Source organism: Triturus cristatus, chromosome 10 (assembly GCF_964204655.1).
Source record: "Triturus cristatus chromosome 10, aTriCri1.1, whole genome shotgun sequence".
Classification (NCBI taxonomy): domain Eukaryota; kingdom Metazoa; phylum Chordata; class Amphibia; order Caudata; family Salamandridae; genus Triturus; species Triturus cristatus.
Window position 1 is genome coordinate 120,524,252 of NC_140593.1, and position 18,332 is coordinate 120,542,583.

At 45.9% G+C, this 18,332-nt stretch overlaps 1 protein-coding gene across 1 annotated transcript in view; it reads left to right on the forward strand.

The window, feature by feature from the left end:
* The window catches only part of GPD1L (glycerol-3-phosphate dehydrogenase 1 like), a 119,823-nt gene that overhangs the window by 68,859 nt on the left and 32,632 nt on the right, over positions 1-18,332 (forward strand). Inside the window, exon 5 of the mRNA XM_085630576.1 lies at positions 21-133. Coding sequence (XP_085486702.1) covers positions 21-133 — 113 coding nt within the window. The remainder of the gene's footprint in view (positions 1-20; positions 134-18,332) is intronic.

Genomic DNA, 18,332 nt, shown 5'->3' on the forward strand with positions numbered 1-18,332 from the left:
GTCGCCTTTGTTCCCCACAGGCAGTAAGAACCTAGAACATGGCCTGCTGTTCAAGGAGCTCCTGCAGACACCGAATTTCCGAATCACTGTGGTGGACGATGCAGATACTGTAGAGCTCTGTGGTGCTCTTAAGGTAGTCCTAATGTGTAGACTAAACACTGCCACCCTTTCCAGAAGGTTTCGCCATCTTTTTCTGTAGAAGAAGAGGAGAGATTGAATTGTCTTCTTGTGCATGGTTATGTTATTAAGGTAGTCCTAATGTGTAGACTAAACACTGCCACCCTTTCCAGAAGGTTTCGCCATCTTTTTCTGTAGAAGAAGAGGAGAGATTGAATTGTCTTCTGGTGCATGGTTCTGTTATCTGGTATTTGCATTCTACACCGCTGCCTCTAGGGTAGCATCCTGGTACTCTCACTGTCCTGACGGGTAACCTGTGGTCCTCTGGGTTTAGTTGGAGGGGTGTGTGTTTGTATTATGTCTTACATGGGAAGATTTGGAGGTGCCACTGATACGGGCTGGCATGTGGTCTACTCCTGTTGCACTGAACCTAATGCTGCAATATTCTTGCCAGTGTTTATAGAGGTTTGTGAGATGATCAAGGCGTTTCCTTCAGCACTTCTGTGACATACCAGATTGAACAGTGGTAAAATGGTGGGTGTGTTTCATTGCGATGCGGGTGTGAGCCAAGTGAGCAAAATATAGTGTTCAACAGTTTAAGGGACTATGTGGGCCAACCAGTAGCAGGGGAGGCACAAACAGAGGATCCACAAACCCCTCTGGAAAGAGTCAGTGGGGGCCACCTATACAATGACGTCTGCATAATCTATTGGCGTTGGAAAATTGTGGAAATAAGACTGATGGGCTTTAATTGATAAACCTGTGGGAGGAATAAAATTGGATTACAGAAAAAAGAGAGGTGGAGGAGCTGGGCATAGGTTCCAATAAAGAATGTGGCACTGCTACATAAATAGGGGATGCTAGACCGGATTCCTTTCAGGCGGAAATGGAATTACATTTTTTTTATTGTTTGTCAATTTAAAACCATTCAATATTACACGTTCTGAGTAAAAGAATCCTAAAATGTGCAGTGATTTATAAAGTTATGAGTGTAAGGTTACAGTTCTCTTGAATCATTTACAGTTGTGGGTTTATCTGTGAATAAATCCATCATCCTCATGAAACCAGTCACCAGTTGCCCTTTGGTGCTGTGTAAGCAAGCTCTGTTGCTTTTTCGCAGGTGTGAATTGATAGTCTTCTCCAGTGCAGTGGTTATTTTGTAAAAAAAAAAAAAAAAAGTAGTGTTGTGGCTCTTGGCAGGAGGCAGCTGCACCAGCCTATTTCTTCTGTTAGCGCCGCCTAAAGCAGAACCAACTACAAACCTTGAAAGTGGGGAGAGGATATGGTGTAATGGTCAGAGCTGCAGACTTCACAGCTAGGGAATCCTGTTTGAGTCTCTGCGTCAGCTCAACATCCTGTGATTCTGGGCAAATCACTTGATCTCCATTTGCCTACCATAATGAATGTGTCCTTAACTGGTGTTCATGAAAAGTGCCAGTGTTGCTGATTAAGTGCCGGTGCTGAGCACTGGAAATCACAAGTTCATTTTAAGCACGGCAGAGCACATGTGCCAGTGTTTCTGTTTCATAATTACAAAAGCGGTAGGCGGTGTGCTCTCTTTTGTGTTTCCAGCTTAGTTAAAATTCACCTATGTCAAACCACCCAAATTGCAGCCTCTGGTATTTCATCTTTACCCCCCAAGAAATTATGAGTTTTAAATGTGATACCACTTGGCTGGTGGAGTAAGTAGGGACAACAGTGCAGCCAAATGGTCTTCTATTTAATATTTCTAAGTCCTTAGCTTTGAAAAGAATCTAGCAGTTTATTTAATAAGATATTTTTCAAAATTGAATATGCCTGGCTCTGTGCCTCGGTCATGCATGGATGTAATTCTTGTGTAGCGATCACTGAAGCAGAGCTCCATTGTGAGGGTAGATTTCACAAACACAGTTCCTTATTTAGATGGAAGTTTAAGGATCTTGGTTCAGCCGCACTTACCTGAAGCAAATAGCGTAAGAGTGCTGCCTTCTTAGCTAACAGTTGGTCTTGGAGACGGAATTCCAGTCTAATTTGATGTTGAGTAGTCGGCAATGGCAAGTGAAACAGTCTCCTGTGAAATTTACCTAACACAATGTTGAGCCAGTGGCCTAACTTTAGTGGAAACATTTCAGACCCATTTGAAAGGGTTTGCAGAAACTTTGCTCTTGTTGTTTCCAAGAGAGGGAAAAGTGGTGGATCCGAAAGGTTGGAAGCTAGTCAGTTGAAAGCTTATAATACAGGAGGATTTGTAGACGCCATAGATTCACGGTTGGCTTTAGGATTGCCTCTTTGTTGAATGTTCACTCCTAAATGCTGGGAAAAGATACCCTCTTCAAGTTTGACTGCATTTAGTCTCAGGGTGAATTTATTTTTAGCTGAGGAGACAAGCAATGTGTTTTTGTCGTAGTGTTATTAATATACAATCATTTTTTCAAGTAGTATAACTGTATTTGGTTTGAATGTTGGGGACCCATTTGTGTTTGGTTAAGCATTACTGTCATATCAGAAAATTGCATCACCTGAAGAGGATTATTATTTAACTTTGGTGGACATGCCCGCTGTGTCTCAAGGGCTTTTCCTATGTCGGCTAGATACAGATTAAAAAGCAGAGAAGCGAGAATGGGCCCTTGCTTCCAGCCTTTGTTTATGCGAACCCTGTCAGAAATAGATGCCTTGGTCCGTCGATTTAATTTGAATCCATTTGTCTGTGTATTATGATTGTATGGCTCTGAGTAATTGGTTTGGAATGCCCATTTGTTCGAGCTTTTGCCATAGGAGAAGTCTGCTGATCGAACCGAAAGCCTTGCTGTAGTCGATGAAACATGCAAAAAAAAGATTGATTCATTCTGAAGCCTTGTTGGATTAATGCTGAAAATGTTTCATTGCCTGGTGAAAACTGGACGTCAGTGTTGCTGAATAGTATTTAGGCAAAAAGAACAAATCATGAACGGATTGCTGAACAATGCAAACATTCACCCCCAGTCTGGGTTTCATCCATCGTTGGGAGTTCGGGCTGGACTGTGCCCATAGGGAGGAGGGTCAAGACTGATTTGCATATGGCTGGGTCCAAACTGGAATGGCGTGGCAGGCAATAAAAAGATGGATCTGATATGTGACTGGGTGTGAATGTTTTATTTGTTCAGCATTCCGTTCATCATCTGTTCTTATTGCATTTGTCGTCCTAAGGGGTAAGGGTATGCCTAGACATGGGTCCCATGCTTGCTACGCCACCAGATTCAAGCTAGCCTGGCTGACATGGGGTGATGCCCTGAAACAAATCTGTGGATGCTTGTTTCTGGTCCAGGGAGGACCTGGCCTGGCAGTTCGGGCTGGACTGTTCTGGTAGGAAGCGGGGTCAAGACTGATTCGCATATGGCTGAGCCCAAGCGTGGTGAACAAAGAAAATGATGGATTTAACCCAGATCTGTGACTGGAGGTGAGTATTTGATTTGTTCAGCATTCCATCCATCATCTGTTCTTTGTGCATTTGTTGAATAGTATTTGGCATCCACCTCCTTGACCGCATTTAGTTTGTGGTTGTCTAGGTCCTCTTTTGGGCCATTTTTGTGGACTGGATAAAAGATTAAGTCCTTCCAGGATGCTAGAACATGCTGCAACTCTCGAATCATTCCCCAGTGCCTCAGCCCAATTCTGGTTGTGCCTGAAATTTGCTGGCGGCAGACCGTTAGGGCCCGGAGTGCAATCATTTCTGCTTGTCTTGATCATGTTAATAAGTTCCTTCAGTTTTACTTGCTTGCTGGTTCCGGTATTGTCCTTAATATAGCACAGTTCAGGGGGTGGAGCCTGGCTTGGTTCTGCTGGATCAGTTGCAATGTAAGTTGGATCTGTGTATAGTGAGCGGCTCCAGCTAAATTCCAGAATTTTTGATGAATTAGATATCACTGCCTGGTGAACAGCCTTCCATTGTTTTGCTATGTTATATTTTTGCACTCCTTATTGCTTTTTTATCTTTATAAATTTTCCTTGTCCATTTTGCTTTTTTGACTCCATTACACTTCTTTTTGCTTGCTTTTCTCATGTTCCTATTTAGTTCTTTTTTTAGTTGTCGAAGGGGAACTATATCCTGTGTTTTTTAATCGCTGCTGGGGAAGACCCTATTGACCGATTTTAAAAAGAAAAAAAAGAAAATCTAAGAAGAGCTTTGATGTAAGATCCCAGGCTTCAATATAGGTTACATTTTTTCGGTTAGCCTACTCAATGGTGTGCTGTGGTAGGTTTCGGGCTTTGGCACGTAAATGTCTAGTACCTCTGTGTATAGCATATTCTGGGGAGATGTATCCTCCAGTAAGCGCCCTTGCAGTGGGTTCAGCATAGAGCAGGCGTATCCATTGCAGAAAGTCCAAGGTGAGGCCAAAACGCAGTCGGGCTGCAACCATGTACTCCCATGTTAGAGAGTCAAATGCTTGACGTAAATCCAATGCCAGACATCCTGCTCTAATATATACTCTGGGAGTGGCCCTCATTATGTGATGAAGTCTCCTAGTATTAAGTGGGGTGCTACGTGCAGGAAGAAACCCGCATTGGTCACGGTGTATAAGTTTGGGGAGGACCGGTACCAGACGATTGGCAAGGGCTTTGCTGAGGATTTTATATTCGGTGGCCAGTAAAGACAGCGGCCTGTAGTTGTACAACTCAGTGCTGTCCCGCCCTGGCTTGGGGAGCGATACCACCAAAGCTTGCATCGTGGATTGTGGTAGTTTATCGGTTTCCCAGGGCCGTCTTATACAGTTCCTCTAACTTAGGTACTAAAACATCCGAGTATGTCACGTAAAATTCAACCGGCAGGCCATTTATGCCCGGGGTTTTATTACAGTTAAGGCCTTTAATTGTGGTTCTTATTTCGTGTTGGGTCCCAAGAGGTCTTTATGTGCAGCCTCCGTTATCGTGGGGAACTGTAAGTCATTTAAGAAGACATCTACCAGGCCATCATCCATATGCGCTGGTGCCGCATACAGAGTGCTAAGATAGGTGCAGAATGCGTCATTAATCTCCATTTGCGAATGTATCAGACCCTTCAGTGGTGAGCGTATACAGGTGACTAGTGGCGTTTCCGGGTTATCCCTCAGTAACTGAGGTAGCAGTGTTCCTGATTTGTCCGTGTGTTTCAGTTGTGTGTACGCTCGGTAGTCCATTAGCCTAATAGATTCTAGGGTTTCTGCATGCCTAATACGAGCCTCTTGAAGAGATGCCCGCTTACCTACGTCAGTTACTGCAGCTGGTTCTAGTTCCGTCATCCGCGCCTCCATATCCATAAGTCTTTTATGAGCTTCTTGCCGCGCCCTACAATAGTACTAATTGCGGACCCCGCACCACCACTTTAAACGCGTACCAGTCTGAGGTTGAAGGAGGCTGTATTCCAATTGTCTACAAAGTAGTTGCTAATGGTGTCTAGCAATGTGGTCCGAAAGGGGGCATCCTCTAGGAGTTGGGGCCCTAGTTTCCAGGACGGTACTGGGGTTGGGACTCTGCCCCACTTTAGAGTAAGTTCCAGGGGTTATAATCGGAGAAGGTTTTGACTAGATATGTTGAGTGGTGTATGTGAGTGGCTGTTGTTTGGGAACAGAGGAATCTATCCAGCCTGGTATAGAGATGGTGGACTGGGGAGTAAAAAGAGTATTCCCTGTGTGTAGGATGTAGCATGTGCCATGCGTCCGTGAGTCTCCAACCCTGCATCCAAGTGTTCAAAAGTTCAGCCTGTTTGTGAGTTCCGGCCCCATGCAATGGAGGTTGGGATCTATCCAACTCTATGTCTAGGATCGCATTGCAGTCTTCCCCCAGGATCCAGGGAATGGCATCTCACCCCGTCAGGGCCCTGCCCAGGTCATAGAAACATTTGTCTTGATCGAAATTCGGTGCACATTTACTACCCAAGACTACGGGTAGGCCGTCTAGAGTGCCCCTTATAAGTATATACCGTCCCTTGTCATCCGTACGCCGGTCCACCTCTGCAAATGGGACTCCATGGCGAATCCAGATGGTCGCCCCTCTAGCAAAGGCCGAATAATTAGTGGTAAATATCCGGCCTCTCCACTTTTTCCGGGTTTTCAATGCCTCCGCCTCCATCAGGTGGGACTCCTGGAGGAACACTATCTGCGCCTTCCTCCTAATGAGGTATGCATGCACTCTGTGGCGCTTGTGTACAGCCCTTAGTCCACGTACATTCCAGGTCAGCAAGTTGTATGAGCCTAAGGTGGCTTGATTACGAGACATAGATTTGCTACATGTGTTGTTCTCCGTGCGGCATGGAGCCCATGAATGTACACAGACCAGGAATTCCTCATCCCTCATAAACTAAACCTATACGGCGCAGCCAATAAACAATGCTGAGCCAAACCAATAACTAAAACATATGAGAACCAAAGAACGGTGCATGTGCTTTGTAGGGGGCACGCACCGGCAGCCATACTATTGCTTGTGCAGGTGCAGAGCTCCGGTGGCTCTACTGGGCCCGGGGGGGGGGGGGGGGGGAGGTTCGTCTCATGATCTACTTATCTCTGCACTGTATTAGGAGGGTGTCCATATGCGAGACCTGGGGTGGTCCACTATAATTTCCTAACCTGGAGTGCCCGGCACCTCAAACAGACTTTAGTGGATGTGTCTAGGTTCGATTATTGACCTATGTACAATTGGAAGAAAAAACAAAGCAGTGCAGACCACAATACATGCATTATATATATATATATTATGTGCACAATCAAACCAATACAAGAAAAAAGGATACTGTCCAGCAGTTTATATCATGTCCGTGGCTCAAGCGGCCAATTCCCTGCGATCCTAGTGCGCAAAGATTTCATTTCCATCCTTCAATCGTCTAGTAGGCCATCCCCCGTCTTGGGCGTCGCTGAGGGAAAAACAGTAATGCTATGTTCCGAGTCCGATTGTATGGTACTGTCCTCAGAGTCCGTCACAATCTTTGTATTGTCCTCGTGAAAGGATCCCGCGACTGCCAATGCCTCCGCCCTGTCCGCCATCTTCTGATCCGGAGTCGGACCGCGTCTTGTAGAGTTCTTCAGGCCTCCTCCCCGGCCTCTGGGTAGCTGTTGTTGTGCCTGTACAGGGCTATGCCTTACTGAACCAGACGATCTCTCCTGACTGTGTTCAAGGTCCATTACCTCCAGCCATTCTTCGACCTCATTGGGGCTGTCAAAGAAATAAGATTTCCTGTCATGCATACCTTTGAGCCTGGCTGGAAAAATAGAGCATATTTAAGTTGGGCTGCCCGAAGTTTTTTCTTCACCGCTTGGAAGGAGGTTCGTTGAAGCTGTACCATGATAGTGTAGTCCGGGTACAGGGAGATCTGCTGATTCTCAAATTGGATGTTTGCCTTTTCCCTTGCTTTTTGCAGCAACATGTCTCTGTCTCTGTAGTTCACGATTTTGACAATCCGAGGACGGGGTGGTGCTCCCACCTTTGATGCACCAGTTGGAATCCGGTGTGCCCTCTCCACACGAAAATATGGGGACAGACCGTCAGGGGTGACATGCTCTCGGAACCATGCCTCCATAAAATCCGCAGGTTTCGTACCTTCACGTCGCTCCGTCAGCCCAATAACGCAGATGTTATTTCGACGATTGCGACCTGCGTCTTCAATCCTGTCTTGAAGGCCAGTAACTTGGTGTTGCAGTTATTTTATTTGCGTAGCATGTTCCGTAAGTTGTGGGTCAATGCTTGTCAATGCCTTCTCATGGTCGCGCACTGTGTCTGCGAGCTTCCCATGATCCGCTCTCAGGAGAGTAAGGGTAGTCATGAGGGCCCCAATCTGTTGTTCCATTATCTTCTTAGAGTCTCGGATTTCCTTCAGTATTAAGTCTAGTTTTTCTGATTGAGACTCAGCCGTGCCAGTAGTTGAGGTGCTTGGCGACGGGTCTCAAGCGTTAGAAATAGGGGGCCCCCCGCTGCCAGGCCAGTATCCAGCATTTTGCCCTTAAGCCTGCCCATCTCATAACCCAGTCAATCGCAAGCTCGGGTACAGTCGTCGCAACCGCCTACGGTGGATAATGTCTTCGCCTGCTGAAGACCAAGCTTAAGGTCCTCTCCTCTCAATGTGTAACGGTCCACAGAATCCCTAGGCCTGCTGACGGCACCGTCCACTTCCACCCCTCCACCGCCCACCGTTATCGCTCTAGTCCCCACAGCAGTACGAAAGGGCCGATCGCCAGGGAGGCCGCCTTCCACACCGCTATGCGCTAAGTTGTCAGTTGTCGGCGCCCCCGTGTCCCCCAACCTTGTTGCGTTTAGCTTTGCCACAACTCAGCCAGGAATAGATGGACCTCGCTCCACGTCTCTGAATGGGCGGGGAAGCTCACCGCCCAGCTGGGCGCTGCTGCAGAGAAGCCGCCATTATACTTTGGCCTCAGTTCAGGGCAGTCTCCACACTCACTTCTCCCGTCACGGAGCCCCGCAGGAGATCAGCCGATAGCCACAGGAAAAAGAAAAGGGGGGGGGCCCCACCTACTCCCCGCACGTCCTGTTCCGACCCGTTGGCGATCCCAGTTTCCCGTTCCAGCCTTCCTCCGCACTCAGCCAGTTCGGGGCAGTCGTCAGCTGTTGTTCTGGCCTCCGGACTGCAATTGGTTGGAGACAGCAAGTGCAGCAGCTCGTTACGCAGCTCCCGCCAGGCTCCACGAGCAGGCTGTACACCCCGCACCTGCAGCTCGGCGCCAGCAGCAGTCCTTCCGTAACCGCTTTGTCTGATCAAAGCTGGACGCCCCCGCAGGACAGGGTAGATGTCGGGACCCTCCAGGTAGCTGTTGTATACTGCAACACGGTGTTTCAACAGGATTTATCCCCCCAGGGTCCGGAGCCTCACCAAGTCGCGTCCGCCATCTTATCCGGCCGGCCACGCCCCCCCATCAGACCCTCGAACATGATCCCCCCCCACCCCCCATCACAGCAAGTCAGATGGTTGGTATGGTCCCTGTTCACAATCATGTCCCCAATGGATCACCCACCCGGCAGGTGACTAGTCAGGGTCCTGTTAAGGTAGGTCTGGCAGGGAGAGATCATTGGGAGGGGGGGGGACTTGGCCAGCCAGGGGTGGGGTGGAATGAAAATGTCAGCAGAGGAATGAACCTGGACCTGTGAGACTATGCAAGTCTATGGCACTGGTGCAGAGGAAAAATACTATTGCACTAGGAAGCCCCTTGGCAACTTGTTAAATTGAAAACTCACAATGGAGACATGAAGGCCAAGCAAACACGAATACATGAATAAAGAGACCTATTTATTGTGACAAATTATTCAATAAATGTTTATTCAAACACTAAAAACCTTGTTCCTAGGGTTTAATAACCATGCAGTTCCATAATATCATAAAATAGTCATACATCACAACAGTCATACCTTCAGACAAGCCGTCATCCAAACAACATGTGTCTGTGATCTCTGTGCTGATGTCAAAAGGTTTGAGATGGGAAATACCACCACTTGTGAATGAGTCTGACATCATAAACCTGTAACCTCTGCTGTAGTCATAAAATGAACATTTTTGAAAAATTACATTAGCCAGGTCTTCCTTGCCATCATATGAAGAGAACAGGAAGTTTTCAAATTTTAAGTATGCCCATATTGCAATTACATCTATCCAGTAAGCCGGCTCCTTCGCTTTTAACCACATACCCTCCAAATGCCAAATACCAAGCCTTGACAATAAGGGGGTACTTTCTATTTATGTTTTGGCTCATCCCATGGACCGTTCATACAGATTCTATCTCGGAGTGATTCTAGGAGAGAAGCTTCTTTTCAAGTTTGTAATTACAGACCAATTTTGATATTTATTGCTGGTCCACTTTTTTACCAAATCTATTCCGAACAGTCAAGACCCAGAATACTTATGGAGGATCAGTGTTTCCCTCACTGGCCGAACCTTGATGCCACTGTTAGTTGATTCACAGTGGCAAGTGTATGTACCAAGAGGGGGAGGGAAGGGGTTACCACGGGAGGGTCAGAAGATAAAGCCGGTCATTGAAGATGATCTTTCTAGTCTAAAAATTGTGCAGTCCGCGATAGTAGTGGGTGACCGCGCTCCTATGTGCTTAGGACTTCTTTCTAGGCATTCCTTGAGGGAAAGAGTAATCATCCACTGTGTTCCTTGGGGGGAATGTAGGAAATGCAGTATCACATGAGGGTGTTGTGCTTCCTGTAGAGACTTTACAAATATTTATTGTACAACATGTATCCTCTCCTCAATCTGCCTCTGAGTTTAAACTATTACTTGCAGTGTCCCTTTAACAGGCACCTCCACAAGCAGGATGTGGCAGGGTGAGGAGAGTCCTTTCTCTAAAGTCTCGCTTGCGGCTTCCGATACTTTGAAGATTGCAACCGTGCCTTTAAATTCCAATTTTCCAAATGGCTCCTTGGGAGTCCGCTCTGTAGGTTCTCAGTTGCAGTTCCGCACTAATCCCAAGTTTCACGAGCAATCTTTCAAACAAATTCTGCAAACATAATTGCTCCATGGCTATCGATACAATAACTGCACTTCTCTCTTTTTTTCCTTGCACAAAATTATGACAAGTTTATCTCTTTCAATGCAACTAATACTTCCCCTCTTTCAGTTTGTCACAACCATGCTCTCTATTTTTTTTAAAGCTCCTATCTTCACCATTGTTTCAGACACCAACAGATTTCTAGCTGCAACCTCTGCATCACATCCTGTTTCAAAAGGAAAGCAGAGTTTCTTAGGAGCAAAATTCTCAATGTCTTCCTGTCGTGGGTGCTTGGAAAAAGCAATCGCCACACATTGGGGCTATTTTAATACCCACAGTGGCTCAGAGATTCTGCAACAAGCGTGTACTCCCACAAGATCGCACGTCCATCTGGTAACATGTGGTGCAATTCCTACACGGCCATATTCCCCCACCCAAATAAATGCTACAAACCACACCTTGACTGACCCCAGCCCCCACTCCCAAGTAGGCGCGATTTGATGATGAACAGTGAGTTGGTGTAAAAGCAGCTACAAGGCATTGCGAGGTATGCCTGCAGGTATGGTCACTGTGGGGGCCACACTTGAGTAAGGAGCATGAAGGAAGTGTGGCGAAAGACATATCCTGACAGAATCCAATAGTAGGTCTGTTGTATACACTATTCTCTTTACACAACTTTCCTTGAGGGTGTAATCTGTGCTGGATGCACCTTCATAGAATCATTAAAGGCAAAACATTGGCCCCTCCTCAGATATCCATACTCAAATGCAGTTCAGGAGCGGGACCAACTTTGCAAGAGTATTTGTACCTTGAAACCCAATCCCTGTGTGTAAGAATATTTCTTGCTGACTTAAGGAACAGAAGCAACTGTATGATATATTTCTCCTTCTTGAGCTTCAAACCTGGTAGACTTTCAAAACCCCCACAATACTTCACAATGTAGGGCACCAGCAGCGAATTATGCGGAGCGCACTTCAATAGTAGGTAGAACTGCACATTTCACAAATTTACTTTTGAAATTCATGAAGAGGCTACTGTGAGTTTAGACTTTAGATTGTCATGTGCTACGAGCCCCGCAATGAGCTACCACAGATAATTGAAAGTACTGAATTAATCTAATTATATTGAGACAAAGCCTATTTCTTTGTTTTCATCACGAGACGGAGATCAGGACTCGCAGTCCTATCAAGTAGTGTTTTTTTTGTTTTGTCCTATCAAGTAGTGTTTTTTTTTGTTTTGTTTTAACCCTGCATGAATTTTTGCAATTTTTTTTTTCTAATCCTCATTTCATCTGTCAGAGCTCCATCCAGACCTACCCTAGCATTGGTTGCTACTTGGAGGTCTATTTCCACAAGTTCAGGTGGTCGCCGAAGGTAATAGTCTCCTGAAAGAAGAGCTACCTAGTTTGTCAAGAGCACTCTTCAGGTCCAGGAATCCCAGATGAACATGAGTTTTTGGTGCACATATGTCATGATAAGCCTGTAGCTTTTTCAGGGGTCTGGTTTATGGTGTCTGCTCCTGTTGTTGAACCTGCTTGAGCACTTTATGTGGTCTGGTTGTGACAAAGCAATCTTTATGCCTATGTTAGGATAAAGTTAGGAAATCCCAATTGTCCTCCATGTTTCAGTCCACGTTGGTCTCATTTATCCCCATTGCGTCCTATACTCTCCTGTTGCTGGGCCGCCATTTTCTGTTGATCAAAATTGAATCCTCAATAACCACAGCCTATGGCACAACCCCGGCTCCTTTCATCTACCTAGGCCTGTACCGTGTCACCAGAGAAGAAGCAGACGCAGTACCTTGATATTGTGATCTTCAGCGAGCTGAGGCTTCAAGAGGTCACCAAGAAGCCAGAGGTGGTGTAGAGGCTGCAGAGGAAGTCTGTTAGATCAGTACAAGTAATGCGTAGCGTGCCCATGCTTCCATGTTGTTGCTTAGACTATTGGGAACTCCGGAGCAATCTTGAAGGGTTGGCCCTCTGAAACATATCAGGCAGCAAGCTTTTTTTATCGTTCTTCCGGATTTGCAGTAGTTTCTGTAAAAGCAGGTATGGGGAGTTTTCCTCCACATATAAGCAGTAGGGGCGTGCTCTTTTCAGGGGCTTTTTAATACTGTCTAGCATGAGTGTTCCCCCAGAAGACAAAAATGGTCCAGCATCATAGTCCCTGCCACTGGATGTGTTTTTTCCCCTATCACTTTTAAGATCCTATTATGGGAAACAATTTCTACCATTTTCAAGGCAATATTTTAGTCTGTAACAGAAATTACAGACAGTAACTTAGTTTACTGTCTGTAGCGACTTCCCATTTTCTAATGGGTGTTAGTTTATTGCCAGGATTAATTACCATTTACCTTCATTAATATTAATAACCTGCTTTCCTTATGGAGGCTTAAGATGTTTTTCTTTTTAGATCCCAACCCTCCAAACACCAGAAACATAGACTCAATAAATAACACGGCTACCAAAATCTCCACCTTGTATAAATAACTTACTGCAAAAATGTCAGTCCTGTATTTTTATTTCCTTAATCTGGATAAAGTTTATTCCACCTTCCCCGGGACTGGGTTAATTTACAATTCTGACTGCACCGCTATATTATTACGAGGCAAAGATTTCAATTCTTGTTTTAAGTGCCAGTACAAATTTGAGTTCGATAGCATTTATTTAAGTTTGCTATTTTGGTCGTTTTTATTTACATTTAATGTTTTTGCAGTCTGTTTTCACATGCAGCACAGATGACCGCTCATTTAAGTAGATGCGGGAAAGTTGGATTAGCTGCTTGAGGATGCTTTTAGCAGAATCCCTAAACCCACAAAAGGGAATTTGAGGAGAGGCAGTTAATTTCGCCACTGGTCTTCCAGAGGTGAGATAAAGGTACTGCCCTTTTCATAAACTATAAAATTATTTTGATTAAGTTATTTTTCTGCACAGATTTGATCATTGTAGTGGTTTTACAGTTAATGCTAAAGGCCTCTAAAAATGATAGAGATTGTATTACTACCCATACAGGTATTTAAATACATCAATTACATACCTTGTAAAGGTTAGACGTGTCTGGCATAAACTTGATAATATGTGGCAAAATAGAGGAATGTTCCCTAAAACTGGTATGTTCTCAGTCAGTAAGTGAAGTCTTGTGCTAATTACTGGAATCAGTTTGATTGCATCTTAACATGTATGCAGCGCTTACCTCAGTGATGTGGGGCATTGAAGCGATAACCTACATGCGTAGCACGCTACACCTTGTTGGGTGTGTGGTAGGAAGTGGGTTGTCTTAGTTTTGATCCTATCTGGGAAATGTTTCCAAGTTGTGCAGGATGACCACTGAGGAGCGGTTATCGTGTAGTGGGTTAACGAGGGAGAGAGCAAGTGAGGCGCGCAGTTTATGGTTTAAAATTAGTTAATGATGTCAAATAACAAATACCGTCTGCTGATATGATCTTGGCTCCTTCTTTATACAAGAGTATTCTCTTGTGTAGAAAGCATGCCTTTGGGTCTGGTGCTAGCCAAGTTCTTTTGTTTTTAATAAAAAGATGTATACTGTTCACTGAAAAAAACACTGTTAAAAACAGTTATATTTGAATGAGTTATGTTATGACGCAAACGCATGAAACCGCAGAAAATCACCAGTTATGTTGTGAGCACATATCTGCTCTCTTCTACTCCTCCTGCAATGGATGTCTGTAAAAGAGCCTTTCTCTCAATGATATCCAAGTCCGGCGGAGTGAGTTCAGGTCTGCTGTCAGCTTTAGCTCTTCAATTCTTCTTGGATCTTCCTGGCCTCTGGGTAGGTTTCCTTGCATTGGTTGGTGCGGATTTGCTCACTTGCACTGCACGTCAATAAGCTCACTGCATGCACGCAGTCAGCCTGTGGTGTGATAGGGTATGTCCAAGGCAGTGCACTGCTCTTCGGACCTATGTAGGGGATTTTGTTGTCCAGACAACTTCTCTTTGTGGTTAAATTGGCTTTGTGACCGCGATGCTCACAAAAGCATTCTGCTGATAATTTCAGTGTAACGTACCTTCTCACTCCCAAGACAAACGTCTCCTTAGGGTTTGGTATCATGGTCCGTATCGCGCTCTGTATTCTAGTCTGAGCGACCTAGATGGCACTGGGAAGTACGCCTCGCATAGCTTTGCAGGGAGCCAATCCTTTCCGTACCAGTGGTGAGCCGTGTTGACCTGACATGTGCAATGAAGCTCACGCCTTCTTTCAGGTCCACTTAACATCCCGTTTTTTTAACCCAAACTAATAATTTGTGTTTATTTAGTGCAACCCAGGACCATTGCCTCTTGTCAGGAATTCACTGAGTCTCCTGGTCTTGGGGACCTTGCCCGCCAGTTGGGGTGGACAGTTCCCATGAGAAGCATTTGCAGAGTCTGTCTACAGTGGCACAGTTAGGGAGGGGGGGCAATGGTTGGAATGCTACCCACAGCAACTGCCAGTGGTTTAGTCCATTTGCAAGCGTCTCGCCCATCACCTTTTCTGTGTTACCATCCACAGCGCCTTGCAGCTGTGCCATGATTGATGAGGCGCTCTCTGGACAATTTGACCACTTTCATCTCCTGTAAAGACCGTCTAATCGGAGCCATTAAGAAAGGCGAGAAGGGACTAAGCAGCAAACTAGGTGACAAGGGACTTAATATGTTTTATCCTCTTATCTTTACTCATATTGGGACTGTGTACAATGATTGCCAGTATTAAAGCCAACTCTGAAGCTTTCCTTCCATGCCTTGGAGGCGGCGAAAGAAATCAAAGTAACTCTGAGGACACTTAAAATATAAAACCTATTTACTATGCAAACAATAAGTAAAAATAGTCACATCGCAGCCCAGAGAGACCGAGCTTAGCTTCATGAGCAGTTGAACATCCAATGCTGACTCTTCCTCAAATTCCTACAACAATTGTACATTTTCTTCTCATAGTCACGGCACTTGAAGCAGCATACTTGTGAAACTTCAGATAACGTTACTTACAGGTGCCCGGTTTGTTTATGAGCCTTGCGAATAAGGGCTTTGAGAAAAGATCTCAGACGTTGAGCTCGCTGGATGGAGAACGAGGCCTGTGCACATCGAGGTGAGAGAACTCAAGCCAGTTAATACAACACGGACAGGCAACATGGCAGCGGCTTAATCAACATGGCGATTGCAACACTGATTCGTTTAAATCTGCAAAAACATGTGTTCGAGGCATATGAGCTGCAGATCAGACTGTGCATAGATCGCCATCTGGTGTTGGGCCCGGATGTTTGCACTTGTTGTATTGGAAGAAGGCTTTGGAAGTCACGAGATAGGTGACTCCTCCTTTGGATAATAGTGCGCATGGGCATCGACTCCATCTTCAGATTGTTTTTTTACACCATCGTGCTCGGATGTGTTCATCGTGCTCCAGTTCGGTGTTGTTACTGATCTACCTTTCGACGCGCAATTCTTCACCCTTTCTTCGGTATTGTCTTGATCGTGTTTCCCATTCGACTCGCATCTCTCCAAACTTGAATTCTTCGATTCCGGTCGTCGACGCAGGCCTATCTGCGCCATTAGGCCTTTGGCTCATGGAAAGGTCCCCTTTCAAAATGTGGATCCAAGTTTCCACACGCCGATCTTCACGAGGTGTGTAATCTCTGCCTTTCGCCCGAGCATGAGGCCAAAGACTGTCCAGCTTGTGCCTCTTTCCGCTCCAAGAAAACAATTCTGGATCATCGAGCTGGAAGAACCATGGCTCGATCATCAACATCTATACCGGATGATATCTTCGAAGAAGGCATCAATGCAGGAGCGCATCGAAGAGGGCATCATCAGCGCCTCCGAAGCAGACGAATCCGACATCGAAGACATCACTCCAGGGCAGCAGGTTGTATTCCCAAAAAGGCTTCGGTCACACCTTCACCTTCAGGCCTAGGTGTACACCGGGAGAAAACTTCCCACGCCCCGCCTTCGGGCCCGGCAAAGAAGTTGATACAAAAGCCTTCAGGCCACTCTGGATCGAGTCAGCCTCCCATTGGTGCCGAAACTCCTTCCCCGGCACCAAAGAAAAAAACACGGTCTTCATCCGCACCGATGCCTGTTCCCACATCGGCGCATTCGGTACCGAAATCCACTAGTACCGACGTCTCAGCTCCGAAAAAATCATCGGAACCATGTAAACAACCGGTTCTGAAGACTACTGGTGCTGAACCTTCAGCACCGAAAAAGTCATCGGAACTAAAAAAACAACCGGTTCCGAAGACCCCAACGGAACACAGGAAAACTCCAGATTCCAAGCCTAAGGAGCATAAAACCACTTGTGCCACAGAAACAATCGGACCTGAAAAAATCGGCACCGAAACAACCCATTCCACAGGAGGAGCTTTTTCGACCTGATACAACCCAAAACACTCTGGAAATAGACCCAAAGACAGGGCATCTTATAATTAGTCCTTCAAAGAAAAAGAAAATGGACAAACCTTTACCAGCTCCACTTCCTGTAAAGAAGAGACATTACCACTTCTCCTTTAAGGATCCCTTCTCCACCTCCACCCCACACCTCACCTATCCCATCTCCAGTACCCTCACCATCTCCTCCACCTCAGGATGATGACACCTCTGGGAAGGAAGGGGATGATGAACCTTCAGGGGATCCTAGCCCTCCTAATACCCCAGAAGTCCCTTGGGACGATTATGGCACACCAGATGTTCCTGACACTCCAGAAGATGATGTCTATCCATCCAGACCCCCCCCCTCCCCCAGAAGACACTATAGGGTTCATTCAGCTCATACACAGAGCAGCAGAATACCACGGTGTGAACCTGCACACAGACCCCGTAGAGGAAGATTTCCTCATGGACACTCTTGAACGATCTCAAAGGTCCACTTCCATTCTCCCAATGTTAAAAGGGGTAATAAAACACGCTCCTGAAGTGTTTAAGGATCCTGTAAGGGCCAGAGTCATTAACCCCAGGATAGAAAAAAAGTACAGTTCTGCCCCAGCTGACCCTGATTATATTAAAAAGCAGATACCCATGGATTCCTTAATAGTCTCCGCCAGGAAAAGGGCTAACTCCCAAACCACAGGCGATGCTCCACCTCCTGATGAGGAGTCAACACTGTTGGATGCATCTGGTAAAAGAACAGCGTCCCAAGCAGCCAACATATGGAGAATTGCCAACACACAGGCTTTGCTGGCTAGGTATGATAGGGCACACTATGACGAGCTAGAGACGCTACTAAAACTCCTTCCAGATCAATATAAGACAAGAGCCAATAATCTCATCCAGGAAGGCAAACTCATAGCTAATACCTCCATTCGTTGTGGTCTAGATGCTGCAGACAAAGCATCCCGAGCGATTAATACCAGTGTGCTTTTACGCAGACCTGCGTGGTTACGCATTTCAGGCTTCAAACCCGAGGTTCAAACTACCATATTAAACCAACCGTTTGACCAAGAACACTTATTTGGACCCAGTGTAGATTCATCTTTGGAAAAGATGAAAAAAGATACTGACACTGCCAAATCAATGGGAGCTTTGCAATCGCAAGCTCCCAGAAGTTCCTTTCGTCGCTCCTCTTATAGGGGCACCTCTAGAGGTTTTACCACCGATAACCCCTCCACTTCTTACAAGAGTTCCACCCAGACCGCCTCTAACAGAGGCTATTACAGAGTAGGCTACAGGGCCAACAACAAGGGTAGAGGCAAAACTACCAATACTCGCACTGCCTCCACCCCCAAACAATGACTTCCCTCCACTCCCCCCGGACCACTCTACTCCGGTCGGGGGAAGATTACTAAACTTCCTACCTGTCTGGAACACCA